Source organism: Ziziphus jujuba, chromosome 2 (assembly GCF_031755915.1).
Source record: "Ziziphus jujuba cultivar Dongzao chromosome 2, ASM3175591v1".
Classification (NCBI taxonomy): domain Eukaryota; kingdom Viridiplantae; phylum Streptophyta; class Magnoliopsida; order Rosales; family Rhamnaceae; genus Ziziphus; species Ziziphus jujuba.
In genome coordinates, this window is record NC_083380.1 from 27524896 (window position 1) to 27544466 (window position 19571).

The 19571-nt window shown below is 35.8% G+C and overlaps 3 protein-coding genes across 23 annotated transcripts; 1 reads left to right on the forward strand and 2 right to left on the reverse strand.

Moving 5' to 3' along the window:
• Window positions 1–6: 6 nt before the first annotated feature.
• Window positions 7–6796, reverse strand: LOC107419294 (putative disease resistance RPP13-like protein 1). 11 transcript variants are annotated; one of them, XM_048474444.2, is made up of 7 exons: window positions 6667–6796; window positions 6232–6554; window positions 2973–6135; window positions 2571–2633; window positions 1964–2035; window positions 492–557; window positions 7–379 (listed from the first exon to the last, which is right to left on the reverse strand). In XM_048474444.2, exons 1-3 carry the CDS (start codon window positions 6779–6781, stop codon window positions 2986–2988), a joined length of 3588 nt encoding a protein of 1195 aa, XP_048330401.2. In that variant the 5' UTR covers window positions 6782–6796; the 3' UTR covers window positions 7–379; window positions 492–557; window positions 1964–2035; window positions 2571–2633; window positions 2973–2985. The 11 variants fall into 11 exon arrangements, with proteins under 11 accessions (XP_048330401.2, XP_048330400.2, XP_024929649.3 ...); XM_016028039.4 differs by having other exon boundaries at window positions 8–379; window positions 2978–6554; XM_016028040.4 differs by having other exon boundaries at window positions 8–379; window positions 2973–6554.
• A 2303-nt stretch (window positions 6797–9099) lies between these two features.
• Window positions 9100–11630, forward strand: LOC107419295 (pentatricopeptide repeat-containing protein At3g14330). Its single transcript, XM_060815038.1, is given in 11 exon segments — window positions 9100–9146; window positions 9416–9560; window positions 9654–9725; window positions 9727–10168; window positions 10171–10226; window positions 10229–10286; window positions 10289–10329; window positions 10332–10765; window positions 10767–10869; window positions 10871–11192; window positions 11379–11630. Coding segments are annotated over 10 exon segments (1452 nt in total). The 3' UTR covers window positions 10925–11192; window positions 11379–11630.
• Window positions 11631–12052: 422 nt separating this feature from the next.
• LOC107419297 (disease resistance protein RGA2-like) lies at window positions 12053–19571 on the reverse strand. 11 transcript variants are annotated; one of them, XM_048473547.2, is made up of 10 exons: window positions 16110–19571; window positions 15545–15873; window positions 14670–14718; window positions 14471–14541; window positions 13984–14344; window positions 13782–13841; window positions 13554–13661; window positions 13237–13271; window positions 12930–13117; window positions 12053–12647 (listed from the first exon to the last, which is right to left on the reverse strand). In XM_048473547.2, the coding sequence occupies exons 1-2, from the start codon at window positions 19372–19374 to the stop codon at window positions 15866–15868; spliced, it is 3273 nt and encodes a 1090-aa protein (XP_048329504.2). In that variant the 5' UTR covers window positions 19375–19571; the 3' UTR covers window positions 12053–12647; window positions 12930–13117; window positions 13237–13271; window positions 13554–13661; window positions 13782–13841; window positions 13984–14344; window positions 14471–14541; window positions 14670–14718; window positions 15545–15865. The 11 variants fall into 11 exon arrangements, with proteins under 11 accessions (XP_048329504.2, XP_048329505.2, XP_060670343.1 ...); XM_048473548.2 differs by having other exon boundaries at window positions 15545–15818; window positions 16110–19570; XM_060814360.1 differs by having other exon boundaries at window positions 13054–13117; window positions 15545–15885; window positions 16110–19569.

Genomic DNA, 19571 nt, shown 5'->3' on the forward strand with positions numbered 1-19571 from the left:
CTCGCAGAAGGGACTCTTTTTCTATCAAAGAGGTGACAATACTTTTTAACATGTAAAGGAAAAAGAAAGTTCACAGTTAGAACGGAATATTACCGTACCTTCTTACACAAGCAACCAAAAACAATGTTGAAGAAGAAGTAGGAATAATGAAAGAAATGACAGATAAAAGTTTTACAGTTTCTCTCTTCAATACGTTTAGATTTATGTGCTCGTATGCTTCTGATACTCCTACTCAAATTTGAAAACAATCAAGATAGTGCTACACTTGATAAGAAACAGCCACATTAAGAAGCTTTTCGTTGTTGAAATCAGCCAGAGTTAAATGAGGTAGATGACAGGACAGTTCAATCCAAATAAAAAATGACCAGCAAATTATAACCTGACAAGGAAAGAGGCACCAAACAGGACTGTATCATACATCAGATTAAAACACTAACAAAGATCGAGTAAAATAATAAACTTAAAATGAGAAAGGAATTAGTGCAACATACAGAGAAATAGAGCTTCAGATATATCTCAATTTGCAGTACATAGCTTGCTCTCATATTTTAAACGCCCTGTAAATTATCCAGTGTCTTAGATTGGTGGTGTTATATATATAATTTCATTTGTGTGAAATATATGGTTTTTGTTAGAAGGATGAATTAGCAAAGTCAATCACTCAAAATTTAAATATTTGACATAATTAAAAAGGGTGTGAATGGGATGCTGAATGCAATATATCAGAGCCACTCGTGAACATCAGAGAAAAAAAGGGAGCTTGTCAGACGGAACCAAAGTGTGGTGGGATTGAAACAATTAACAGGTTGTAGTAGCTAAAATCAATTATCTAAAACTGACCAAATGGTCAAGTAGGCTAGAACTTTATTTCAAAACCTAAAAGCTTAATGTTTTTCAATTAACTTTGCTTTCAAAAATATAGCTACAATCTGAGAGAACTTGGAAATGAAAGCTTATCACAAGTCATGACTCTAGATGCATGTGCAATCATCCAGTAAGTCGCAAGAGATGAAGTCAAAGAGGGTGGTGAGAACGGGTGGTTTGCTAAGAACTTGCGAGCACGGTGAGTGATGACAAAGGTGATGTAATAAAGTGCATCTTTGCTGATTTGTAAAATTTTTTAAGGAAAACTAACTAGGCTGTGTTTGGAAGAAACCAATTTAATGAAAAGAAAAAACACTAATTTATTAACGATTAAGAAAACAAAGTAACCCATTCTTAGTGTTAAAATGTATTTTGCTCTTATAGAAGATATGTACCCCTTTCCAATTTCTTTTGTGTTGAAAATACCAATTACCCATTAATTGGAAGTTTTTAACCCAGAAAATCAAAACATGTTGATAATTAAAAATAAAACAGAGTTTTAAATTGAAAATGGATACGCAAAAAATTTGAATCTCTGCTCATTGTTTGACCACCTCAAAAACAAAGTTGACAAAGAAGAAGACACAAAGAAAGAAATGACAGAATTAGAAGTTTTACAGTATGTTGTTTACATAAATAACCTCTATTAGCCATTCAATGGGCTTAGACTTATGTGTGTGCACCAGATACTCCAATACTCAAATTCAATAAACAATCAAGAAAGTGCTACACTTAATGAGAAGTTGATGAGAAACAGTCATGGTAAGAAGCTTGGTATTGTGATTGATGACACAACAGTCCAAACCAAACAAAAAGTGTACTGGAAATTGCAGCCCCGTAAAGAATTAATCAAAGTAATGGGGCAACACATTGATCTTACACAGGAAATAAAAATCCTGGAGTTAGATTTAGAATGAGGGTCAGAAGCAACAGCAAGAGTTGATAAGAGGAAAGGGGCACCAAACAGGACCATACTATGGAAGAATAAAACTCTTAACGAAGATGAAGTAAATAATCAAGTCGATGAGGATATGCCAGTTGCAGCCAAAATTCTAATGAGAGAAAGGCAGAGTACAAGATACAGAGAAGCAGATCTTACAAATAGGTGGAGTTATTTTACAATTTGCAGTATTTAGCTTGCCGTAATATGCTTTTAACACCCCGTAAATTCCTGCCAAAAAATCAACTGTCTTAGATTGGAGGTGCCATACATATATGGATTTTATTACTCAGATAACCTAAGAAAGTCCATACAAAATTTAAACAACACATACAAAAGCAATATAAGGATTATGCAGAGCATGCTAAAAGCGACATGTCATAGCTACATGTTGAATATCAGTGAAAAGCAGGGATGTGATGAGACCGCAACAGCCGTGTGGTGGGATTGCAAAAACTTAATCAAGCTTGATAGTTTCTTGGAATAAGGATTCAAATCCCAAAATCACTTTTCAAACAATCAAAGAGTCTAGGGATCAAATATGTGCCTGAAGACTGAAATGTTGAGTACAGCTACAACTTTGTTTCCAAACCAAGAAGGCTTGCCAAGATTAAATGGATTTTCTTGTATCAACTACTGGGAATCACAAAACTTTGCTTTTATCATCAGTAGAGAGAGAGAGAGAGAGAGAGAGAGAGAGAGAAGTTGGAAATGACGGCTTATGACATGTCAGTTTTAATAGGGAAGAAAATAGAATGTAACATACCGAAAACAGAATTAGAAAATTCACTGCATATTCTTTTTCTCCTTATTCTCTATCCTCCATTGACTGTATGACAGAGAATAACAGATGAAATAAATTAGACAAAATAAAACTCTATTTAAATGGGTTTTGAACATCACATCTGAGTAGATAGGCAAATATATCTATTTAAAGAAAAAGAGAGAGAATCCTACTAGGTGTTTTTTTGGATCAGAAAAATTTGAACCCCCGAAAATGAAAATGAAGATGAGAGCATGTATATAAGACCATTTCGACTAAAGAAATAGATTGTATGGAAAAACAGCGAAACATGGTGCTTGATGACATACGTTCATCATGGAAAAAATAAATAAATAAAATGAAAAGCAAAAGCATTGTATAGAAAATATTGTAGAAAAGAAATACCTTACATGATCAATCATATGTCTTCGAAATCTATGGTTATGCGAGGGATGTGACGGATGTAAGGCCAATCTTCCCCTGTCCCTCTCTGGCACCGTGGCTTTAGCAATGGACATCTCCTGATGTCCAACTTCGAAAGAGACTCAGGCAACCTTTCTCGTGGCAAGCAATGGAGCTGTGGGCAATCTTGAATGGTCAAATATTGAAGGGAGGTGAGATGTCGAAACGTGTCTCCGTTAAGAGATTTCAGGTTTGGAAGAGACCATAGACCAAGAGAAGTGAGAGTGGTGGGCAGCCCTTGTTGTGGCAAGCACTGGATGTGATCGCATCCAAAGATGGACAAATATTGAAGGGAGGTGAGGCGTTGAAGGGCACTGCCATTCAGGGATTTCAGTGCATTAAGAGCAAAAAGCGAAAGAGATGTAAGAGTGGTGGGAAGTTGCCCTTCCTCCTTTGGAAATGCTTCCATTTCTTCAAATATGGACCCAATATCTAAGGACGTAAGGGAGGTGAGCATTCCCAGATTCCACTGCATGGTGTGCTGACAATTCTCAATTTCAAGTGATTTTAAATTTGCTGGCCATCCCTCTTCCGAAAGTGACACCAGCTCAGCACAATCGTCAATTTTAATCCTTTGTATTTCGGACGGCAATATTATAGCTCCTGGAAATGTCTTCATTTTGGGACAATTCTCTATTCCCAATAAATGAAGCGATGGATATCGACACCTTGAGAGTGATGCCACCAGCTGGGTACTTTTCCGTATTTTAAGAGTTTCCAATGATGGAAGATAATCAGGTAAGCATGACCCTTTTAGCTTCGGACAATCCCACAACCAAAGCTCCTTCAAGTCAGTGAAAACCCCGCCATCCACTTCTACCAATGCCCACTCCTCCCACTCTGCCATGCTTGAAATTTTTAAACTTTTCAAAGACTTGAATGGCTTAGTGATCAGAGAACAAGAAGAGCTGTCACTATAAAATTCATCCCCTATCCTCCGCAACTTATCCAATCTCTTAATCTCAAGGTGTTCCAGAGAAGGTAGCTGTCCCAGTGGAGGCACCATGTAACAGTTTTCACAACCAACAAGCTTCACACTTTTCATACAAGAAAATGAAGGATGTCCAACCCAATCCGAGAACCTTGTACCTCCATAATTTTCAATACTTAGTACCTCAAGATCAGAATGAGGTCGAAGTCTGTCAAGAACCATCTGGCCTTTTTGCGAATCATCAATATAACCATTCCATTTTAATTCCAATTCAGTAATATTCTTTTTATCTATCAAATTTGCCTCAGAATAAACATCTTCCACATTTAATATATTCTCAAGTCCAGAAATTCTAAGACAACCATGTAGGTCTTTAAGCTTTCCCAACTCCATAATATTGGATCCTGTATTTTTGCCAACAATAAAATTTGTTAATGTTTGCAGATTGTTCAAGTTGGACATTTGCGTTGGCATCTCTGTTAACATTGTCCAATTAATGTCAAGATTGCGCAAGTTGACTAAAGTTGCAGTGTTGGTTGGTAAATGAGTAAATTTCCAGCATCCACGTAATATCAGCGTATGCAACTCATGCAATTGGCATATTGTGTCAGGTAATCTTTCAATTGGAGTACGACTTAAGTCCAAGTATCTTAAATGCTTCAAATTGCCAACTGAATCCGGCAACGAAGTAAACCCACAACAGAACCGTAACAAGAATGTTTGCAAATTATATAGAGTACCAATTGAATCAGGTATTTCTTCAACTTTAAAATAAGATAAATCCAAATATCTCAAGAGCTTCAAATTGCCAATTGAATTTAATTTCATGCGTGGAACTTCAATCCTCAATATTCGTTTAGACAAAGAAAGTACTCTTAAGAATTGCATTGATTGCAAATGTTCAAAATTCTGTGTAGTGTCTCTTACACTAACTTTGTGAGTCTCCAAATTTATTAGAGTGCGCAATACTTTGTTTTCATATAAATCCTTTATATTCTTTTCACCATAGGTACTGCAACCCAAATATGAGAAATGACGAGTCTCCTTGATAGGGACATCTGAGTTATTATCTTCCAACCTCAGACAACATTTTCCTGAAACAAACATTGCCAAATCATTCACAAGATCATGCATGGTAGTAAATTCTCCATTTCCGTTATAATTAAAAAATGATCTTGATACAAGATGATCAAAATATTCTTTTCCAACTTCTTCTGGTATTTTTCTTTTATGTGGTTGCAAAAGATCTTGTGCCATCCATAATAAAATTAATTTTTTCTTTTCAATTACATAATCTTTTGGGAAAATGGAGCAGTAAGCAAAACATCGCTTCAAATGCGAAGGCAAATAGTTATAGCTCAACCATAGAGCTGGAAGAATATCGCACTCAGGCAAATCCCATATATCATTTTTAAGTACATTTTCCCAGTCCTTGAGATCTTGTACGGAGTGCAAAAGACTACCAAGTGATTTGACCGCTAAAGGAAGACCATTGCATTTTTGAACAATTTGTCTACCAATTACTTCCAAATCTAGATTAGCACTTGGATCTACATTATCAAAGGCATGCTTTTTAAACAATTTCCAACAATCTTCCACTGATAGTATTTGCAGATCATGCTTGGGCACAGTACCTAAATCCGATGCAACTTTAGTATTGCGTGTTGTCACAATGATCTTACTCCCATGTGCAAGAGATTCAAATGAACTTCTCAAGTCGCACCACCGTCTATAATCCACGTTCCACACATCGTCAAGAACCAAGAGGAATTTTTTGCTATCTAAAAGCTCCTTCAATTTAAGTTGAAGTTGAAATGTCTCCTTGAAAGTAGAATTTGCTGAATTAGTGACTGCCTCATAAATTTTTTTTGTTAGTCTGAATACATCAGATTCTTCGGACACCGTAATCCATGCCTTGTTTTCAAAAGGTTTCTCCATGACCTTATCATCAATTTCCTGGTAAACAAGCTGTGCAAGGGTGGTTTTGCCAATTCCACCCATACCTACAATGGGAATTACAGATAATTTCTCACTGGCTTCAGATAACAAAAAGTCAATGATGGCTTGCTTATCAGCATCCCTCCCATAGATATCAGATTCTTCCACCAAAGCAGTTGCACATGATCTTCGAAAAGATGTAATAGGTTCGACACCTTCACTCAAACCTAGGTGTTTCTTTTTTTCCACAATATATTCAAGTGTGTTAAGGATGTTCTTTATCCTATGTTCTACATCCTTAACGTTTAGTCTAGATAAGAAGAAGTTGCATACCTTAAACAAGAATGCACCGGTTCTTGAAGACTGAGAGTGATTACCTTCAATCTGGCATCGCAAAGCTTCAGTGTTAATCTCATCCACCAAGTCCTCAGCATCATGGATTGCATCGTTGAGCTTTTGAAGCCACTGTCTGACGGCTGAGTCAGTGACTTGCTTCTTCTCAGCATCATTCAGGACTCCTTTAACAGACAATAACATGATCTCCAACTTGTTGAGCAGCCGAGGATCTACTTTGCTCCGACGAACGAAGCCAATGATGGAATGGATCCTACCAGACAGCACTTCGAGTGAGACCTCGAGGAAAGCTCCACCTACAACTTCAGTAGCCATGGTGGTTAATTAGTTTGGTATTCAGAAAACAGAAAGAGAATTCGGTTATCTAGTATTGTATAGAAATTGTGAGAGCAATAGCCCTTTGTGTTTTCTTACAGAAATGATGAACTCTTACGCTAAGAAAATGAGAGGCTTGGAATTCATAGTGGATTCTCACTATGATCAGATAGACTAAGAAAAGTCTTACCGTGTAGGACAGGGCAATAATCATACATAAAAAAGTAAAGAAGAGTTCTTCATCAAATTACTACTTTAGGTCTGAGTTTCAAATTCTTTTTGTTAAACAGCAGGCCAGCTTTATATCTTAAAATACCCAATTGACAATAAACCCAAAGAGGACCAGCAAATAATAATAATAACTAAGCAAAAGAAAAGTATGAAAGTTAATCGACCAAAAATTAATGAAAAAGAGAAAAAAGAAAAGTATGAAAGATGGAAAACAATTAATGTTCATTGGACTAGACCTTTCATTTACACTGTTATCAATTTAATGATGCATATATATACATTGTTTTCTTTCATATTTCCATCACATTAATTATTTGCTAAGTTTGGGTAATCAAATATTTGAACATAGAAAAAAGAAAAATTTCTGGTTTAGAGTTTTATTGCCACTTCATGGTTCTATAATAATTGGAGCCTTTGCAGCAGTGAATTTACACAATGAATAATATACGATTAATTTCATGGATCATAGATATATAAAAATTTGATTTTAAGGGGGAAAAAAAAAGATATATATAAAAATTTGATGTGATTCATAGCAAAAACAATTAAATTAATAATGAAATAAGTGTATGATTTGTACTGTTCATCAACATTTTTTTTTTTTTGGGGGATACTTTCATTCATATTTGATTAAATTGCTTTGTCCACTCTCAGAAGTTATTTCAACTACCTAACAGTTTTGAATTTTCGTTCCAAAATTTTCCTCCATGTACGTAATTTCTAAAGTTAGTTTGAATTTTCGCTCCCAGATTTTTCTCTACGTAGGGGTCCCAATGATTTGGACTTAGAAAGCTTAAAAAAGGCATCAAGCCACTGCAAGACAACTTTCAGCCAACGCCCTGATCAGTCAACACGTTTGCCGAACAAAGTCTCATTAAATATTCCCTCTTTGCCTTAAATTAAATCTGAAAACAACTTGTAACTAGCCTTATTATGATGGTTCCTTATTTGTTTGTCCGCAGATTTCATTATCAATAAGTTTATCAAGGACTTCCTGTGGCAATTTCTCCTAGCACATTACTAATTGCCCTGGCATAGATCAATAAACGTATTGCACCAATAGATAACCACTCTTCAAATTTCAATAGACAAAATATCGGAGCTTATACCCATTATATAAATCTAATTTCACCCATATTTGACAAATATTGAGTTACACAAAAATATCAAGTTAAAGCTTTTATACATTAAAACTTTTGGAAAAACAAACCACGTTTTATGCACATTAAAAATTGGCCTAAACCATGTGTATAGAAAGCTAGCTAAACTTCTCCTCAAGTATGAAAGATTGACAACAAGTCATTTGAAGTGCGGCTTAATTGATTTCTTCAACTCCTTGAACACACACATCATGACTCTAGATGTGTGAGTAATCATCCAGCAAGCGGTCCAAGATGAACTCAAAGTGAAGATTTGGAAAATAACCAGAAAAGAGCATGTAATGTAGACTCTTTGTGTCATAACATATACAAGTTGTGCTAAATCATATTGATTTTAATTCATTCATAACCAAATAATTACAAGGACAATATTTTCAATACGTAACAAATTTTTTTCCCTTCCTTTTTTACCTATTCTCTTCCTTTCCTACCAAACATTGGTTGAAGTTTTGAAAGATCAGAGGGAGGGTTCGGTTTTGAATTAGCAGATATGAAGTTGACTTCTTACCAAAATGTATTTGACTTGACTAGGAAGAAGAACTGGGGCGTGGGGAGTCGGTTTTACACTTAATGGGGAATTGGTGATTCCTATAAATGAATTGAGCATCGGAAGAAGATGAAACAAAGAAAATTGAAATTGAAATTGAAATTGTGGCTCTGGCTGGCTGTGTTTGGTGAATTTTTAAGCTACTTGATATTTTGATTTTCTAGTCAGTAGTCACATTTTTTTAATTAATATTTTTTTAACGAGAAAAATCACAAAGACATTGATAAGTGAAAACAAAACAAATATTAAATTCAAAATTAAATACTAAAAAAATCTGAAAATTCTGCTTTGAAAATCTCTCTGTTATATTGCATGGAAAAGTAGTAAATTATTGTATCCTAAACTCTGCTCCGACTAGTTAATTGAAGCACATCCTAAATCTTTTGCTGTTGGTGGATTCTGCCTCAGCTGTTATCTTATTATGTTTGTGATTGTGATTGACCATTTTAAACTACTTGTTATTTTGATTTTCAAGGCAATAGTCACGCTTTCTTACAGTACCTTCTTACACAAGCAAGAAGAAAACAACGTTGGAAAATGAAGAAATAAAGAAAGAAATGACAGAGAAGTTTTGCCGTTTGTATTGATTGCATAATGAAATTTTATCAGCTATTCAATAAGCTTAGAGTTATATGCTCATGGTATGCTTCACATACTTTAAAAAAAATAAAAAATAAAAAATAAAATTTACTGTTTTGATTTTTTATTTATTTATTTTTTTTAAAGGAAAGAATGTTAAGAGTAAACAATCTTTTACTGTATTTGGGACTTTTGCTTTATCCTTTGTGGGATAATTTATAATTATATGAGACTGAAGGCCCCCAACCAACCAAGCAAGGAAAAGGGTGAGATATGATTACCGCCATTTCTCTCTCAACGAACATAAACATCCCAACTAACTTAACTGTAGTTTCAAAGACAGAAACTCCCAACACTCCAAAACCCCCTTCTCAAATCTCTCCGCTAAATCTGGAAAACTTGATGATGCTCTTCGCTTAATCGAATCCTGGCCGTCCAAGTTTCAGGCCACTGAATCAGACGACGAGGCGTACTCCGTCTTCCTCCATGCCAGAATCTTCAGACCTTCAGCTTCTTCTCCGAGGAAGCAGAGGAAATCTATGCCTCCTCCATCACCTTGAAAAACAAAGTCTGCTTGTTCAGATCAAGTCTTGAAGGTATTTGAAGGAATGCCTCAACGAAATGTTGTTTCCTGGAACACTTTTGATTGCAGGTTTTATTCGTCAAGATCAAATTTTTTATTCACTGCATACTTTTAGGAGGATGCAAACTGAAGGAATGGGGTTTAGTTGGGTTCCCAGTTTGTAGTCGAGTGTGACTGCGCTTCACTGCGGCAAAGAAATACATGCCCCTCAGATTTTAAAGTCAACGAATAGACCCGACAGTTTTGTACTTAACTCACCTATGGATATGTATGCAAAATGCGGAGCAATTGATTACTGTAGAAGAGTGTTTTGTAAGATGCAGAGTAAGGATTTGACATCTTGTAAAACCATGCTCACAGGGTATGCAGTCAATGGGTTCATGGAAGAAGCAATGAAATTTTTTGATGAGATGGTCAAGTCTGACATCAAACCACATGCCATAACCTTTACTACTTTGTTGTCTGGTTGTAGCCATGCAAGTCTTACTGCTGAGGGACAGAGATTTTTGGTAAGATGAAGCTGGATTATGGGATATCACCAACTCTTGAGCATTATATGACTGTCTGATAGACATTTTGTGTGGAGCTGGTAGAATCAAGGAAGCATTGCGACTAGTAGAAGCATGCCTATGAAGCCGAAGATTACCATATGGTGATCGTTACTCAACTCAACTCATGTCAGCTCCATGGCAACGTTTCTCTTGGGAAGCTCATTGCAGAGCCGTTATTTGAACTTGAATTTAATAATTCTAGAAATTATATTTTGCTCCCTTACATTTATGCAAATGCAGAGATGTGGGAGGGTGTGAATATGGTAAGACACATGATGGAGAAAAGGGAAATCAACAAAGAGGCTGGATGTAGTTGGACACAAATAAGAAACAGAATTCACACATTTGTGGCAGGTGGTGGTTTTGAACTCCATAATTCACCTAATTTTGAGAAGGCATGGAGTGAATTAATGGAAGCTACAAAAGACAATGTATACATTCCAGACACAAGTGTTGTGCTTCATGATGTAAATGCAGAACGAAAAACATCATGGATATGCAGGCATAGTGAGCAACTTGCAACTACTTTTGCACTGCCGATGAAATGCTGTAAGGATTAGAAAGAATCTTCATGTTTGTGCAGATTGCCATACTTGACTGAAACATGTTTCCAGGATAACCGGTAGGTTGATTGTCTTGAGAGATACAAATTCGATTCCATGATTGAAATGGAGAAGCACACTCTTGTAAGGACTACTGGTTATAACACATAAGAATCAAATTGCTATAACGGAGCTATATTCGAAATGGATGATTATGTTGTTTTGTTTTCTTATCAAGCAGTTTTACATCAAAAGGGATGCTTGCATCTGGAACTGAAGTAGTTGCACACCCAGTAACCAAATTCCTTACATACAGAATTGCTTCTGTTGTTGGCACTGAGCTGACATTATGTGTCTATCTTTGATCTGTGTGCCAAAGACACCAAAGTCTTTTCTCAAGAATTGTTGAGCAGTGTGACCCCAAACACCACTGTACGAACATCTTTTCGCAAGAATTGTTTCTGTAGTTGGCACCTCTCTCCTTTTCTGTCTAATGACAGAATGAACTAAAATTGTATTTGATTGCAGTACTAAAACTCTTAGTCCTATTTATTTTCCCTTTCTACTATGCTATTATCACAGCTCCTAATGTTCATAGAACTGTTGATCATGGTGCAGAATGAGACAGTCTACTCCGGAGCCATCATGGGTCCTGTTGCAAATAGAATTGCGAATGCAGAATTTAAATGGTGCCCTCTACAAAGTAGTGGCTAATGAAGGAAAGAACATGCTACCTGATTTACATATTTTTACTCATTCATTTCCTTTCTGTCTTTTTTTGTTAAATAATTCTCCTTTGTAATCTGAATTTGATTGCGCTATAATATCTACTTTTTGCTTTCATTATGCCATAATGTCTATACTTTGTTTTCATTAGGTTTGCTTTTTGCAATCCCCATTAGTTAGCTTTTGTGTTATCCTAATTGGAAGTATATAAACAGTTCATATTGTGTATGTTATGCAGATCCTTCGAGGGTGAAAGTAATTACAATGTTTTCTTATTTTCTGGACTCCGAAAAAATTTGTATTAACTCAAACAGCTGTGTACTTCAGAATTCATAATTGTAAATGATAATTTGATAATTCAAATAAACGACAAAACAAGAACAGAGAAAGCAATCACACATAGTTTACATGCTTTGGATTAAACTGAGAAAATACCAAAAATTAAAATTAAACTAAGCAAATAACTATATGTGAAATTCTTTATCGAAGACTAAAGGATAAGGATTATGAACAAATTGATCAATTGGTCCACAAACGGAGAAAAGGGTACAAACGGAAAGAGTGGGTTTGTGAAAAGCAGAGATAATAATCTTTTATTTGTTCTTGTATACGTAAAAACAGCAAAAGCATATAAACTCTAAACAATACTTTTTCTTCCTTTCTTCGATATGCATATACCATACATGTATTATAACTCATCATAAAGATGGCATCTGAAACCTACACAAGGGACAAAATTTGCTAGTATGGAGCCACTTGACAATACAATATCCATGAAAGAGATGCGAGCAGGGCATACGAGTAGCTTCACATCCAGTTTCGAAATCATCAAAGCAAACCAAACAACATCCAGCTTCTTCTTTCAAACAACCTTCAACATTGATCCTCTCCAACTCTTCAATGGAAACTCTACTGGCTGGCTCAAACTTAGGCTCCCAATCTTCTTCACCCCCAATTCCAATTCCACCACATCATCATCATCATTGTCATCAGACAAAACATAAACATCCATAAACATCCTGAGAACTTTTCAACCAGCGCAGTGTCTGTTATTGGACATGGAATGTGCAACATCCAAAAATTTATGCACCATAAAGGCAGAACTGGAACTCCCGTATTGGAAAGCATGTGGTGAATGACAACCTTGGACCTTTCCTCATCCTGCATCACTAATGCAATATATTAATTAATATTCTCGAATCCAAATCTATCTATATATATATATATATATATACTTCAATAAATTATTGACTGCCCCAAGTTTATAGAAAAACCAAAAAACATAAAAATACGAAAGTACAAAAGGTACAACTTTCTTCCTTTCCGGGTTGAAACTTTACAAATCTGAACTTCAAGATTACGCACGTGACAAGTTGTGTTTGTTTTAGAGCATAGCAAAGGTGGTTGGGAAAAAAGTAAAGAGTTTTGAACATATATGCCCACCTCCTTGATATATGGCAGGACAGATGAAGACTAGCCATTCTGTAATCATTGCAATCATGAAATGCATAAAATAATTACGATGCCTAACCAAGGCAGGGAAGGGCCTAACAGCAAGCATTCAGACCTGGTGCCCTCATGCCTCTGACTCTATATAGAAACAAGCTTGGAAGGGTGGTATGCAGGGGGAACTGCCAAATAACAGAACAAAATTAAATTAGAAAGTATATTAGATTGAGAAAATAGGAATAAAAACAAATAGATAGAGAAAACAGGAATAACAACACATTAAAAATTGAAACCGGCATACTTTTTGACTTCAGGCCAAACTTGAGAATAGACAACCTGTATCGAAAATACTAGTTTAGACCAAGTTAGAGGTAGACATTGTGAAATACAAGAATTTTAACATACGGCTAAGAAGAAGAAACACTCGTAGCTAAAAGAAAAATTGTGAATCTCATATGATGCAGAAACAACTATCTTGCACATTTGGAAAGAAATTAATGCAGAACCAGTTATTTGCTATTCCACCATTCACCATATTGTGCAAAAATATTCTCAACCGAGAAACAGCAACACACAGCACCTTGCGAAAAATAAAGAAAGCCAAATAGAGATGCTTACTCATGGTGCACGAAGAATTCAAACTTCAACCTGAGCAAGTACTTCACTGATTTTAATTTTAAACTCTATGGCATAATGGTCTTCATAGTAAGCACTGTGATGAACAGGCTGTACAGGAAACAAATCAACAAGTATATCAAACAATAAGCTTCCCGTATATTGTACACCAGACAGTCTTATCAAAAACCAAGCTCCCAGAATATCGTACAGCAACTATGTTATATTCACCTGCATAACTATCTATTTCTCTCATTCAGCCTCTTGGACTACCTCTGACCCTCAACAACTCTACAAACCCCAATGAATCAAAATCAATTAGGGTACAAATAGAAACTATAATAAAATACTCATAAATATATAAAAACAATAATATATATAATATATTAAGAAAAAAAAATCATATTCTATAACGGTTTGATAAGTATTTTACCTCCATAAGATGATAGTTTGGTCTCTGCTGATTTCCAACTCGTAGACTAGGCCATTGATTGTGTTGAATGGGGGCTCCATCTAACAGTCCCTTAGCGTTGAGCAAGACCACATGCAGCAGCAAATAGAACCCCTCTCAATGATGGCATGCAGAGATATCAAAACTCCCTCCTCTGTCTTCCAAAATTATAAATTACCAAGGTCTTTATTTCCAAGGTCATTTTTATTGGTTGGAAAACCAAGGTTTTAATTTCCAACTTGATATTTTCAATTAAAGAAGTATTTTGCTGCCATGAATGCAGAGTCCTCCATAAAAATGGGTTTTTCAATGTGTTTCAGTCTTCATTATGCTGCTTTTTGTCCTGGAAAGAGCACAAACTCAAAAGGTTTTACATTTATCTATATTAAAAATAAATAAATAAAAAGAAGCTAAAACGCACAATCATAGATTAGAGTTAATCTGAAAGCAATAAAAGCAAAGTTCTAACCTCACATTCCTTTTGCTGAATTTTTGTATGCCTTTCTTAGTGGCAGTGTCTTTGCTGACAAGAATAAACAACTGCATGTTGCATAATGTGATTGAGAAAATAGGGCCCCAAAAAAAATAAAAAAAAAGCAACAAATCTTCATAAAATATGCGCACGAACATACTGTATGATATAGATATATATATATATATATATGTACCTCCATGGCTTCTCTCAAATCTTTAGTAGCATCTGCTCTCTCTGAGTAACTGCATATAAAAAGTTCTCCTATTTATGTCTGTTTATACACAAAATTAAAAGCTATTCGCTTTAATGATTAAGAGGAAGTTATTGTAGTCTATAAAAGCAACAAAATTAAATACAACGATTACCAAACAACATCCAATTCAAACATGCAGGATTGAATCCAGTTGTAATATATAACAATAAAAGGAAAAAATAAAATAAAAAGTGACAGCAAATTAAGTTGTTCCTTGTTTCATAAATCAACTCAATATGTGTGGCGGAAGGCATATGGCTGTAAAAGTCGAGTTTTCTCAGGAAACTAATGAGTAGCCAGGGATACAAAGAAGAAGAGTAACAACTGATTATGCGCATCTACAACTCATATTTCTACCAACCAGTACGATATAGAAGAGGTTAAATTTGATGAAACTCGTTCATGGATAGCATAAAAACTAAGAAACCAAACCAGATCCTAACGAATGAAGAACTCAAAGATCAAGATGAAATATATACTTCAGAGAAAATCATAAAAACACAAACACTTAACAATTGAAAACAATCTATAATTGAAGACAATATATGGAATTGTCATGCAACCAAATCACGCAATAATTGACAACAATCTAAGATATCCAATAAACTGAAACACCTTGATAAAATAAAAGTCAGTAGGGAGCGAGAAGCAACTCTGCATCATAAATGATTTGATCCAGTAGTTTTCTAAACATAACAAAAATAAATGAAAGAAAACTATATAAATTATAAACAGTAATCCAAAAAAACAAATTGCAAAGCTATGAATAAATATGCAGAGAAGTAAGAAATGTACGGACGCAATTTATCACCTACCTTATAGTTTGGAAAACCGAGGTCTTCAATTTCTACTTGATACCTTCAACTAAGAAACAACCTCTTGCCATGAATTCAGAGCCCTTAAACTGCCACCTTAGAGTAACTATGTAACACAATCAGCAGCAAATATGCCATGGAGCTCAATGGCTAGTTGAGATAGCAACATAGCACCATCAGCTCTCCTCTCTCATTTTGAATCATCACCCCACTCCTAACCTTCTATTGTGCAGTTCCTTGTCTCCCAACCATGCATGCCAACATCAGTACTAGCCTTCTCAAAATCAAAGAGATGAAGAACCATAAGCTGTTGCCTTGTCTTCAAATTACTGTGTGTAACCCTGTGTTTCAACATTTCCATACAGCCCAGCAAACATGCATAACCATTAAGAAAAAGAAATATACATAGTAAACCAAAAGTTGAATGCAAAAGAATATAAATGTTGAGATTGTTATTAATTGTAAAGGTTAATTTCCCTTTTCGTCATGAACTAATTAGAAGTATATATGAAATGAACATGAAAGATATGATTGAATGTGAACAAAAGACAGAATTAGAACATACCTTCTGTCATAGGAGACAACTCCAGCCTTCTGATGTGAGAGATCATAGCCCAATAATCGCCAATATCCTTTTGACATCTTTCCAATAAGATGGGACAGTATATAATTTTCAGTTCCTGTAAAGATGGAAGGCAATTGATTCCTTCAGGCAGCGACTTCAAATTTGAGCATCTCCATATAGTTAATTCCTTTAGTGATTTGAGGTTGGTGATATGTTCCAGAACAGCCTCTAAATTTTCACAAGAAGAAATAGTGATTTCTTGGAGGCTAGTAACTTGTTGAAGCCCTTGAGGCAGAGCAACTAATTTTGGAAGTCTATTCAACTCCAAACGATAGAGATTTCGAAGGCATTGCCACAAAATTGCATCATCACTAACACCATTTTCCATGTTCAGCTCCTCGCACCAACTAATATCCAGTTTTTGAAGTGAGGTGAGATGGTAAAGACCTGGAGATAAAGATTGCAACTTTGAACAAAATGAAATATACAGCTTCTCGAGAGAAGTGAGGCTTTTGAACCACATTGGTAAATGTTGTAGTTTTGGAAGTCCTCTCAACCACAAATAAGAAAGGCTTCCAAGGTGTTGCCGCAGAATTGCATCACCACCATCACCATTTGACATGTCTAGCTCCTCACAATCAGTAATACTCAGTCGTTGAAGTGAGGTGAGATGGTGAAGACATGGAGATAAAGACTGCAGCTTTGAACAACATGAAATAGACAGCTCCTTGAGAGAAGGGAAGTTCTTGAACCACACTGGTAAATGTTGTAGTTTTGGAAGGTGACTGCATGACAAATAAGAGAGTCTTCCAAAAGCTTGCCACAGAATTGCATCATCACTACCACCATTTGACATGTCCAGCACCTCGCACCAACTAATACTCAGTCGTTGAAGTGAGGTGAGATGGTGAAGACCTGGAGATAAAGATTGCAACTTTGAACATCTTGAAATACTCAGCTTCTGGAGAGAACTGAGGCTCTCGAACCACACCGGCAAATGTTGCAGATCCTGAATATTATCAATATTCAGATTTTCCAATTTGGAGAAAACAATGAAGAAGCGAGAATCGGTATTCGGTGGAACCGATGGTATTTGTATAAGATGTTCTCGCCCATAATCCCGTATAGTAAGTTGAACTAGCCCACTTGGCCTATAATATAAAGTGGAATCCAACCAATTTCCCATGCCAAGACTTCGAAGGCTGACTAGTTTTGTAACGTCATTTGGTAATGCTTGAAGATTCCAACACTGATTCAAATTTAGAGTTTGCAAATTTTGCAACCTTGAAATTGTATCGGGTAATGCTCCAAGATTCCCACAATAGGACAAATTCAGTGTTTGCAAATTTTGCAGCCTTGAAATAGAATAGGGTAATGCTCTAAGTTTCCAACAACTGGACAAATTCAATGTTTGCAAATGTTGCAATCTTGTAATAGAATTGGGCAACGCCTGCATGTCATTCCATGAAAGGTCAAGATATCTAAGATGCTTCAGCTTACCAATAGATTTAGGCATTACCGTAAGACGTGCATACGCAGCATGTAGATCCAATGTGCGCAGAAACTTACAACTTAAAATTGATTTCTTCAATATCCTTGTTGATAAATAGAGATCAGTAGTAAAAAACAAGGTTCGAATCTTTTCCATTTCTACCAACAAAGATAACGATTCTTTTTCTTCTTCTGGTGACCACAAAGAAGTATCCAATGATACATGCCGAGTTCTTTTATCGATTTTTTTATCATTCAAACTCAACATACGACATTTTGATCCTGTAACTGACATTGCAAGATCATGCATGCAGTCGTGCATCTTGCATTCTGTTACCTTAAAAGAATCATCAATTTCAACTTGTTCGAAAAAGGATCTATGAAGTAAATCTTTAAAATGTTGATAGCCCATGTCCTCTCGATGATCGTTTGATAACTTAATAAATCCTTGAGCCATCCAAAGATTTATTAGCATTTCCACACTGAAAACATGATTTTTAGGAAACAAACTACAATAGCCAAAACAATGTTTCAGATGTGATGGGAGACGATCATAGCTCAACTTAAGCGTGGGTATAACATCATCAACATAATCCGGTATTGTTGATAGTTCCTTCTCTTTGAAAGATGACCACTCTTCAAGATTTATAGAATACAACATACTTGCAATTGTTCTTATAACTAGAGGAATTCCTCCACACTTTGTCATAATTTCCTTTCCAATTTTCACATGATTTGGATTGTCTGGCATTTGTCCTTGCATAAAAGCCAATCTTTTAAACAAAGACCACGAATGCTCCTCGTCTAAGGTCCTTAAAAAGTGAGTTGATTCCTGTTGGCCATTGATTTTGCATGCAACATTTTTATCGCGTGTGGTTATTATAATTTTACTTCCATTTGCACCGACTCTTAACAAATTTTCTAACTTCAACCATTTTTCACGATTTCCAAAATCCCATACGTCATCAAGCACAATAAGGTATAGCTTTCCTTTTATTTTTTCTTCAAGTTCTTTTTCCATTTCATCCATTGGTCTCTCATCTTTTACTCTAGACTTGACCATTTCCTTAACAATTAACTCCACATCAAAAACCTTAGGTACATTCACCCATATTATGGGCTCAAAATGGTTTTTAACCTTTGCATCATTGATAACTAGTTGTGCAAGTGTGGTTTTACCTAATCCTCCCACGCCAACTATAGGAATTACACCCATATTTTCCTGATCAGTTTCTATGTCGAACAAACGTTTTATGATTTCCATTTTCTCACGGTGTCTTCCAATAACATCTTCTTCCCTAACTCTGGGAGTTGTTACTCTAGTCACTACTTTAGGCTCTTGAATACCTGTCTCTAAGTGGAACTTCCTATCATCTGCAATTGCAACTAGTTTCTTCCTAAGATCTCTTATTCTTTTACCCATCTTGAACCGAAAAGCAAACTGGTTTGAAGTTGAACAGAAAGTTCGTACCTGCTTGACCAGGGCATTCCCAGTCATAACCTGTCTTAGTAAAGCTTCAGTAGAGAACTCGTCCACCAAGTCATCAGCTTCGTAAACGGCATCTTCAAGTCTCATAAGCCATGTTTTGATTTGTTCATCATGCACTTGATGCTTCTCTGCATCAATAAGTACACCCTTGATCGTTGAAATGGTGTCTTCAAGTTTCTGAAGCTCCTCTTCAACACCCCATAAGTAAGCAATCTGTTTCACAACAGCGTTACCCAACTGCCCAGTGATCCCCTCTGCAATTCCCGAGAGGACTGCTTCCGCCATTTGCTAATTGGGAGAAAATTGACGAAGATAGTTGAGAGCAATCAATGGAAATTTCAGAAAGATAATTTTGTTGAGAGGGGCCAAACAATATAGCTTCACTTGGCTAATTTGGATTTGGGCGTCCGTTTGCTGAGATGAAAATTATTGTAGTCAATTCAATAAACGGAGGAAAAATAAAAAAAAAGGCAAAAAAAAAG